This window comes from Fukomys damarensis, unplaced genomic scaffold (genome assembly GCF_012274545.1).
Source record: "Fukomys damarensis isolate Sample0158 unplaced genomic scaffold, DMR_v1.0_HiC HiC_scaffold_14, whole genome shotgun sequence".
Lineage (NCBI taxonomy): Eukaryota > Metazoa > Chordata > Mammalia > Rodentia > Bathyergidae > Fukomys > Fukomys damarensis.
This window is the reverse complement of record NW_022900926.1, coordinates 26,994,010-27,004,211: the sequence shown is the minus strand read 5'-3', so window position 1 is coordinate 27,004,211 and position 10,202 is coordinate 26,994,010. Positions and strand designations below refer to the sequence as shown.

The 10,202-nt window shown below is 38.5% G+C and overlaps 1 protein-coding gene across 3 annotated transcripts in view; it reads left to right on the top strand.

Annotated features, from left to right (window-relative positions):
- The window catches only part of Arid1b (AT-rich interaction domain 1B), a 350,262-nt gene that overhangs the window by 318,043 nt on the left and 22,017 nt on the right, over positions 1–10,202 (top strand). For 2 of the 3 annotated variants that reach the window (XM_033763302.1, XM_033763301.1), the window contains exons 11-13: positions 33–191; positions 5,828–6,037; positions 8,827–9,031. In XM_033763302.1, coding sequence (XP_033619193.1) covers positions 33–191; positions 5,828–6,037; positions 8,827–9,031 — 574 coding nt within the window. The remainder of the gene's footprint in view (positions 1–32; positions 192–5,827; positions 6,038–8,826; positions 9,032–10,202) is intronic. The other variant, XM_033763303.1, reaches the window with a different exon arrangement.

Genomic DNA, 10,202 nt, shown 5'->3' with positions numbered 1-10,202 from the left:
GTCTTTTTTTTTTTTTTATTCCTCTACCACAGGATAGCTACAGCTCTCAGGGTATTTCTCAGCCCCCAACCCCAGGCAACCTGCCAGTCCCTTCCCCAATGTCCCCCAGCTCTGCTAGCATCTCCTCCTTTCATGGAGATGAGAGCGATAGCATTAGCAGCCCAGGCTGGCCAAAGACTCCATCAAGCCCTGTAAGTGGCTCTGGTTGTTTGTTTTTTTACTTTTTTGTTTTTCTGGGGGTTTTTTGGATAATTAATTAATTCTACTTTAATGCTTGCTTGTTAATTTGTTTTATAATACTTTTTCTTCATTATTAATCCATGAAAAGTTTTTCTTTGTAAATAATTGCTTTAGTAACAAAATGAGTACTAGAGTTTGCATTGTAGAAGTTGATTTCTGATAATGACAGCTGCTCTATGATGAAAAACATTTATGTACAAAGATGCATGCCTAATGCTGGGCCCAAATTTCTCCACACAGAGATGTGCATTCATGGAGGGTCCTTCAAACAATTTACTTCTCTGATTACATGGGAACTAATAGTAGTCATGGACTAAATCATGCATCTGTCCCCTGACTTGTTTGTCATGGGCTGTTCCATCCAGAACATCTTATTTTAAACTGCTTGCCTCAAACAAATGTATAAATATTACAAAATCTGGGTATGATTGAGCATACAATCAGCCTGTTTTGTTTTTGAATCATATGTCTGAAATTAACAATGAAGTTGTAGTTGGGGATTTAGCTCAATGGTGCTGCCCACCTGCCTGGTAAACACAAGGTCCTGAGTTCAATTCCCAGTACAAAAAAAAAAAAGTTGTAGAAATATTAGCGCATGTAAATTTTTAGATTGATAGTTCATTGGAGTCAGGTGAAAAAGAAAAATGGTGTTCTGCACAAGATTGCTGGTAATCTTGAAAAAATGTTGATTTCCATATGATATCTAAATAACAGAAATGGTAATATACAAATAACGGAAATCTTAACATTCTTCTGACCTTAAGAGTTGGGCCTTTATTTTCCTACTAAAGAAATTAATTCTGTGCCATTAAAAAAAATGAGTAATGTATTGTTGTAACCTTTATTTTATATTCATATGGGAAACCAAAAGATCTTTAAAAAAATTCAACATGCAATTAGTTGCCAAGGAGGCTTAATTAACACGCTAATTTTTGTAAGATGATGTATTGAAGAGCATAGCTCAGGCAAAGTAAGTTAGAGGGAAGAGGACCCTCACTATGCAAGATCTGGCAATCTAGTCAAATCCAAAAGGAGGCTACTATTAATTATCCATTCACTGGGTTAAACTGAAAGAGCTTGGGGGTTTGAAGAATTGGTTATTGTAGTCAATGTTTGTGAAATTCATATGGAGCGTTGGTGTAACCAGCCCCTTTCGTTTTCAGAGGAAGGAAAGATGCTCTGCGTTCTCACCTTCCCTGTAGATGTATTTCAGCTTTGCCACACTGGGTGAAGAAGATCTAAAGGGAAGGGAGAATCAGGCCCCTTCCTTTGGATTTCTTTGCGTTACTTGCTTTGAGTCTCAGAAGGCAGCCAATATTACTTGAAGTTTTTCCAATAACTCACCCTGACTTTTTGTTTTGTTTTCTTTCTTTTTGTAATAGGAAAGAGCATTTTAAGCAATACTGCTTTTAAGTGAACACGTAGATATCAAATAGCTTTCCAAAAATATTTGTGTATTGGCTGAGGGAGAATTTCAGAGGTGGAAATAGTAATCTTTAAAATACAATATGATAATTAATAATGATTACTTATTAAAAACAAAAACTGCTACTAGATCATATTATATATTTTAAATGTTCATCTTGCTGATCTCAGAATTACAAAGAATCACTGAGATAGGACTGTACTCTTAACTTATTAGTCAGATTGTTTCCACTGAATCCTGTAGGAAATTCTTGTCAGACTCCTACTTTGTACTGAAATATAAAAGAATGGCAAACCAAATTGTTGACCCCATTTTCTGATTATAATACAATTACACTTGAAACTGCATATTAATTTTTAAAGTATCTCTACACAATCACTTCCTGAACCATAAATGTTCTTTATTTGAGATTTTAGAAGCAAATTTAAGGCTCCAGTATTAGATAAGGATAAGAGAAGCTGGGTTTGCCAAAGTGGAAGATGTTAAACTCTTGCTATATGTTGCAGAAGTGGCCACTTTTTCCTTTAATGAGATGGTAATTCAGGAAGGGGACAAAAGGAGAGTGTAATGAAAGACTTAATATCATCTCTGCTATCAGATCACTGAAAATACATGCAATTCAGAAATACTTGTTCTTTTTGAGATAATCCTGCAATTTGTGCTTGAAATCGCTCTTAATAGTGTCCTTAATAAAGCCTTTCTAACAGCAGGCCTGATATGGGCAAAATAAAAAAGGTGCTGTTTTTTTTAACAGTGTGCTATAGACCAATATTGTTTTGTTAGAAAACATTCTAAGATAAAAATAAACGTCTATCCATACACATACGCATGTACATGCACGTATTACTAAGCATATGGTAAAGATTGCAAAAATGTAAATCTGCCTAAAAGGCTTCATAAAATTTATTTTAGGCTTAATTAAAATATATACAAGGAAAACAATTATGGCTTTGTAAGACTGTCTTGCTGAAATTTTTTAGCATTTTCTAGTCCTTTTCTGCCTCCAGAAGAGTGTCAGAATAGTAGGACACAGTTTTTACAACATTGACGCAGCACTAGGTAGTCCAAAGTTACCCAGTCTCTCTGAGGGTTAGTGTGATTGCCTGTTTTTCAATGGGTAAACCTTCATCTAGGTGATCCCAGGCTGCTGTATAAGGACAGTTCAGGGATGTGTTGAGCCCAGACAGTGAGAAGAGTGTTGATGTAGGTGCTCTTTGTCTCCAGAGCCTCTTGTTTCTCCTCATGTTCTTTTTCTCTGTTCAGACAGCTAAGTCCTTACTGGTAATGATTTGACTCCTGAGCACACCTTGGGCCTGGGGCTGAAGGTGTCACGTGCTAATAGAACGCAGACCGTTTCTCAGTCTGCAGTCTTACTGATTGCCTCCACATTCACATCACACCTTGCTCTTCGGCATACTGAACATAAGATTTTTGAACCAGCTGTTGGCTCCTCTTTGAATGCTGTCAGATGAGTCAGTCCTGATTCATCTATTTGGGCATTGGAAGAACAAATATCTGAAGCACCACCAATGCAAGACACCCTGCTAAGGGTGGGCCATTCAGGACAAAGAGGAACTTCAAATCCAGTAGAAAGAGTGAATGTCAGGCAAATAACCACATGTAAAACATGGTTTTACACGCTGTAATAAAGTACTGCAAAGAAAAAAAAAAGTTTAAGACATAGGTCAGGATTTTGCAGGGCTTGAGTAGAAGCCTGACTGCTTCCATTACAGGCATAGGCATTTTCCTACGTTACAGTGATATAAAGAGTGCTCCATGGAAGATATTAAAATTATTCAAAGGAAAACTCTTATCTTCATTTTATTTCTATAATTTTAGGAGAATTGAGATAGCACAAGTTAATAAAGGTGAGAAAAGTTAAAGTATAGACAGACAAGCCAAGTAAATCATTGTCACAGGCCTGTTTCAGTTGTAAGAATTTTCTCCTTTCAAATTCAGTAGCAAACATTTCTTCACCCCATTTCTCTGTTCATGATTAACTATTCATCCAGAACCATTCCCCAGCTTTAGTTTAGAGAGGACCAGGCCAGAAATGATGGATGGATCTTACACTCAATATATTGGAAGAGCTAGTTGGAATAATTTTAAATTGAAATGATTGTTTTACTCCTCTTATCCTTAAATTGAATATCAAACTTGTCTCTTAGTTATTCATAAGTGAAATGAAAAAAGACATTTTTTTGTTTAACTTGTTGTTGAAGATAATATTTTTCCCTTCTGTGCTTATTTCAAATTTTCATGTTTGAAAAACACATGCCCCCTTCTTCCCTTTTTTTAGTGTACCTCCCAAAAAGACAATTGAATCCTAGCACTTACTCTCCTGTTAAAGATGCAATGCTACAATATAGGAATCTGGTGTCAATGTTCAATTTTCTTTGCTACTTAAATTTTCCTTGGATATTAGAGTATGAACAATGACTTTTAAAGGCTTATCATTTGGATATATAATTTTTACACACCCTGAATGTATATATTGTATATAAGCACAGATAGAATTTTTTTACATTTCTAGATGACTTGAAGTTTAACCCTAATACCAAAGTTAGTTTTTTTGTTTGTTTGTTTGTTTGTTTTTGTTTTTGTACTGGGTATCAAGCTCAGGACCTTGTGCTTGCAAGGCAGGCAACAGAACCACTGAGCTAAATTTCCGGCCCCCAAAGTTCGTTCAAAAGATGCTGTTTTTAACATTTCTCATTTTTTATTTATACCAACTGTATCACCCATTTTTTATCTTTTATATACAGATTTTAAGTCTTAATGATTCTAATGCCAAAGATGTAATATTTGGCTTAAGTGGCTTTGGAGCGTGGCATATTAGAGGAAAAGTGGCCACTCCACAAGCTCTGAGATCTGTACCTTCAGGTGTCCTTTCTTAGGGCCTTTAACTAGTGGTCACTGTGAAACAATGTAACATCTAACTTCAAAGGCCATAATGTTACTGAACACTCTATTTTAAACTATATAGGTTTAAACTATATCATGCTAAATGAAGAAAAATCAAGGGGAAAACTTAACAAGAGCTCTGTTTAAAATAATGGCTCTGTATTGCCAGTGACAACCTAGAAAATACACATGAAAAAAATGAAATAAACTTGTTTTGGAGAAATCTTTATTGAGAATTTAGCAAGGATTTTGTACAGTAACCTTGGTATTGCAAATATTAGAAATACATACATAATATTACAAAGATAGAGATATAAAAGATGGAGAAGAAATACAATTGGGCTATTTAGAGCTGTAAGCGTTACCTGTGGAGATGACATAATCCAGAGGGTAGGCTCAGGCGATATTTTAGTGTCAAGTATAATCATATACTAAAAGACCAAGAATTAGAGTATAAGCCACAGGAGTGCAGCAACACATATGCATAAAAATATATGTATATATTTATACATCAGTGTGCTGAGGATGTGGTTATTAAATGATTTGAGCATGAATTCTTAAGTAATATGTTAAGAAGTCTATTACAATAATTATCTAACAGTACTTTACTCTGACAGAAAAGTGTAGGAAATTATAAGTAATGACAGCTAGTTATCAATTGCCAAAGCTTTGGCCAGCCATTTATTTATATAGCTGGAGAGCAAGCTTAGAGCCATACCACAGTTGCTGTGCGTTGCAACCCACTTGATATTTTTCACCAAGCACTATATGTTTGCTCCTTCGTATAATTTTAGAGTTTTCCTGAAGACACACATTAACTATTCTTGTTTTGACAAGGAAAATTAGGAATGCATTTCATTTAGGAACTCTATGACATTACATGTGAAGTTTTTAATTCACTTTGACCATTCTCTGAGATTAGCACCCTTTTCTTTTTAAAAATTACACAAGAATTAATTGGAATCTTGCCTTCTGGGATTCAATGCTTATATCAAAGTTAAAAATGGCTTTATTGTGGTTTAGTTTTTTCAGTGTTTAAAAGGGGAGTTTGGACCCTTTTATTTAAAAAGTCAAAAGTAAATTCTTAATTAAGTAAATGTATAGTTTGTGCCTGAACTAGTAGCCTTCATTCCTAATTGTTGTGTGATAGCAGTAGTTTTGTAATCTTCTTGTATTTGTCAGTTGATTGCTTTTTCTCACCTTCTTCCCTTCCCCCTGCCCTTCACCCCTATCGTCATATATTCCTTCTGGCACCAGAAGTCCAGCTCATCCACCACCACAGGGGAGAAGATCACAAAGGTGTATGAGCTGGGAAATGAGCCAGAGAGGAAACTGTGGGTCGACCGATATCTGACTTTTATGGAAGAGAGGGGTTCCCCTGTGTCCAGTCTGCCAGCAGTGGGCAAAAAGCCTCTGGATCTATTCCGACTCTATGTTTGCGTCAAAGAAATTGGAGGTTTGGCACAGGTAAGCATGAGTGAGTAAAGAAGGAAGCATTACAGACAGGCCCTTAGAGCAGATTTGGTTTGGTTTGTTAATATATGGAATTAGTTTTTTTTCTCACAAAGGAAAAGCAAAGCCTGTGGAAAGTTACCTTCCTGGGACTTAAATGTATGTGCTAGAAGGAGAAAGACTTTGGGACCCTGACTCTAACACCAACTCCAATGTTACCTCAATAGGTCATTTATTTGGACCTCAGTTTCCTTACCTGAAAAATTATATAGACTAGATTTTTCTTTAGGTTCCCTGGAAGCTCTTGAATTCTGTGGAATCTGCTATGAGTTCATAGCAGAAATATTTTGCAAGTGAATAAATTAATTATTGGGATCATATGTAAGTCATATTCACTATTTCCTTCTATGCGGAGCACTGTACTAAAGAAATTAAATCATACTAGTAAAGATAGGTTCACAATCTGAGCAGTGAGAAGACCCATTCTCTTATTTTCAGTAAGGTTAGGCCCAGAGTCAGAGTGGCAGGAGTGGCAGGAGAGGCATCCACATACAGAATTCAAGGAGCTGCTCATTAAGGGTTGTACATGTGCCCACTGGTACTTGCATAGCTTTCAGAGTGAGTATCCCCCAAATCTCATGCCCTAGGCATGCCACTCTGCTCATCCTAACCCCACCATTTTTTAGTAAGAAGTGTAGTTGGTATGGATGTGTCTTATCATAGAAACAGATAAGGGAACCACCAGTGCACTGCACCTTACTGTGGTCTTTACTTTTTGTATACCTACAAGGTACCTAAAGAATAGATCGGGATATTCTTGATGAAGTACAATAGTGTAGTAGGCTAGGGGCACTCTATAGCTAGACCAGGTTTTTCTGAATCCAAAATGTATTCTGTTCCCATCTCGCAGGAGTTCTCCGTACTGGCTGTGTGTAAGAGTCACTTGGGCAGCTTTTAAGCTTTCGACCTGGCTTTCGACCTATATTAAAGAAATAAAGCAGTATGGGTCCCTAGTTGTTTAATAGGCAGAATTAGATACCTAGTACCCCACCAAGGTTACAGGGGTCACTGACTAGTCCTCTCACGCACAGATGTTACTGAGGGCCTACCATATCTCAGTACTGTGCTTCTGGGGCTTACAGGGGGGATTTTGAGCCCTTTACTTAGGCACTAACCATTCCGTGGGAAAGCTGTGGCCTTAATCTTCAGTGCCTGAATAATCAGATGTGAACTTTTGTGACACGGACCACATGTAAGTGATTGTCAGCAAACGATATGACCCAGACACCCCTTTCAACCCATACCTGGACCTCACACCTCCTCCCTTTGCCCTTATACTCCCCTGAACATACATTTGTAACAGAGACTTTAAAATCAACAAGACTGTAACATAGTTAGATGCCATTCATCAGTCCAGTGTAGTGTAGCTGTAATCTGGCTACCTTACTTGACTGCCCCGGCAGTGTATGTCATCAAGTCAAATCTGCAGATAAAAATGTGGCAGGAGACAGTGTCCCTGCCCTATTTCACATTCTACCAAAGGGGCATTAGATGTACTTGGAAACAGATGCTGTACCCGTATACAGATGTGTTCAAAGACTTGCTTCTCAGGGTGTACCAAGCAGCATGCTTACCATTTCTGAGTCAAGCACCAGGCATACTCTTCGCAGCTTTGTAATAAGAGCCAAAAGAGATATGTCCCTGAGCATTCCATGATTTGTTTTAATATGCACCATTTGGCCTAAGTCAATGAGGTTAAAGAGCTTTGTGAGAAAGTTTGAATCCAGAATGTCAATATTTCATGAAAAATCATCGTCCCTTTAACTATTGCCATGTTATGCAATAGAACAGACATCAAAAGGCCCAGCCTTCTCCAAGTTATTTGCAAGTTTTCATGTTTCATTTAGGTGTTTAACCTCTCAATCTGTTCCTAAGTAGGAAGCTGAAATAATGTCCCAAATCTTTATGTAGCATTTCTGGATCTCTGTCACCCTTTTACTTCCTCTCCTTTACATTGGTGTTGTCTCCAGCCTAAATGAAATCAGACACTGGATAGTCCTTCACAACACACACAAAATAAAAATGTGGCCCTGCCCTGGCTGCTAAGCTGATGGAGAAATAGCCCCTGCAGGGGGTGATGGCACTGTGTTGGCATTTTAAGTTGGTGGCATTTGGTGAAGAAGCCTCATCTACCTTTGCCCCAGTGCCAATTTTGCCCATGCCGCAAGAAGCCTCTAGAGCAGTGATGGCAAACATTTTAGAGCTTTCAGTGATACAAATAGTCTGCTGTGGCACCGTGTGCCATAGGTTCACCACTACTGCTCTAGGGAGAGGATGACAGAAGGACAAAGCCAGTGTTATAGGCCACTTGGGAGCTGGTGGGAGGAACTGTTATTTTTATATATCAGTGCTCAAACACTTAAACTGCAAAACAGTGCAGTCATTGCTCTTTAAATTAGTTTTAGACATTCTTTTTTTCTTGGCGGTAAGGGATGAATGTGAGCAGGAGCATCCATTTGCTCAAGGAGTAGCTCAGGAAGAGCCTGTGTGAGGCACTAGGAAACGCAGCCGGCACTGACTGGATAGTGTGCCTTTCTGTAGTGATCAGCAGGTTCCTTAATGACTTTATAACTGTGAATGCTGTCTGCGCACTACTAAGTGGGAGTAAAGAACATTAGTTAAGAGAGGCAAATGAAAAATAGTAAACCAAGACATTAAGTGCTTTTTTTTGTCTCCTGGCTTTAAACAAGCCACTTTGCGGCAAACCAATGATCCTGCCTTTTTTTTTTTTTTTTCTTTTCTAGGTTAATAAAAACAAGAAGTGGCGTGAGCTGGCAACCAACCTAAATGTTGGCACTTCAAGCAGTGCAGCAAGCTCCCTGAAAAAGCAGTATATTCAGTACCTATTTGCCTTTGAGTGCAAGATTGAAAGAGGGGAGGAGCCCCCACCAGAAGTCTTCAGCACAGGGGACACAAAGAAGCAGCCCAAGCTTCAGCCGCCATCTCCTGGTAAGTGGCAGTGCTACAGCTGGGCCGAGGAAAGCCAAAGGCACCGCATACATGATGGGAGCTGCAGTCTGGACATCTGTGCCGGGAGGGCAGAGACATAAAGCTGAGAGAGGATTCTGGATTTTCCAGGGTGAATGGGGTCTCATTTCATTATTTGATTGGACCTCCTCCCCCTTACTAGTGCTTTGAGGAAGAGAAAATAAAATTGGGGATGTTACCATTTGCAGTCAGCATTTTGAAGGCACTATTCTTTTGCTTTACCTTATTTCATCAAATTAGACTTTGGATTCTGAGCTATGTGACTTTATTTCTTTAAAGAATTTTTAAATCTTCTATGTAACTGGACAGTGCCACCGTGCAGGCTTAACAAATCGCTTGTGCCAGCTCTTCCTCGACCCAGGATACTTAGATTTATACTTTAGTAAAACAAAATTTGGACTTAGTTTTCTGTGTCCCCTGCTGAGCAAGTTTTCACTGAGGAAACTCTGAACTGCCATGGCAAAGATCTCTATGGCCTGTTTCTAAAATGCAGCAGGCCAATCAGCTGTGGTCTAGGCCAGAGGCAGAACAATGTATGAGGTCACAGCTCCACATCCACAGGCACAGCCAGTGTCTCCCAGGCTCTCTACCTTGACATTGCAGACCTGTCATTCCTGTGGCTCTCCTGCTGGCCTTTGCTCTTTCTATTAGGGATTCAAATTAGAAATTACCAAGTCATATATCCTTAAAACTGTGATACTAGTGGCAGGAATTAATTGGCCTCATCCTTAGTTTGTCATGGTGAGTTAATGCCGGTAAATCGCTCCATTCTCTGTCTTTTTGGCCACTAGACCTGTAGGAAAATGCCTTTATGATAGATGAAGTGTTTATGCCTAGAAGCCAGGAAAAGAAGTAATTTCCCTTTTAATAGTTTCCTCCAGCTGCTCTCTCAGGCACTATGCTCCCCTTGCCAATCAGAGGTGCTCATGTAAATATATTTATGCCCAAAGTGTACTTGCAGTGAATATACTTAACTTTAAATCTGTAAATTCCAAGTTCTGGGAGGTATCCTCCAAACTAACCCCACCCTTCAGGAACCTAAGTCTTTGCCACTTAGGATGTACCTGAAAAACTGAGAAATGTAATTTTTAAAATCACACATTATATTCAGTTCACAGAGTGAAAGAAACTG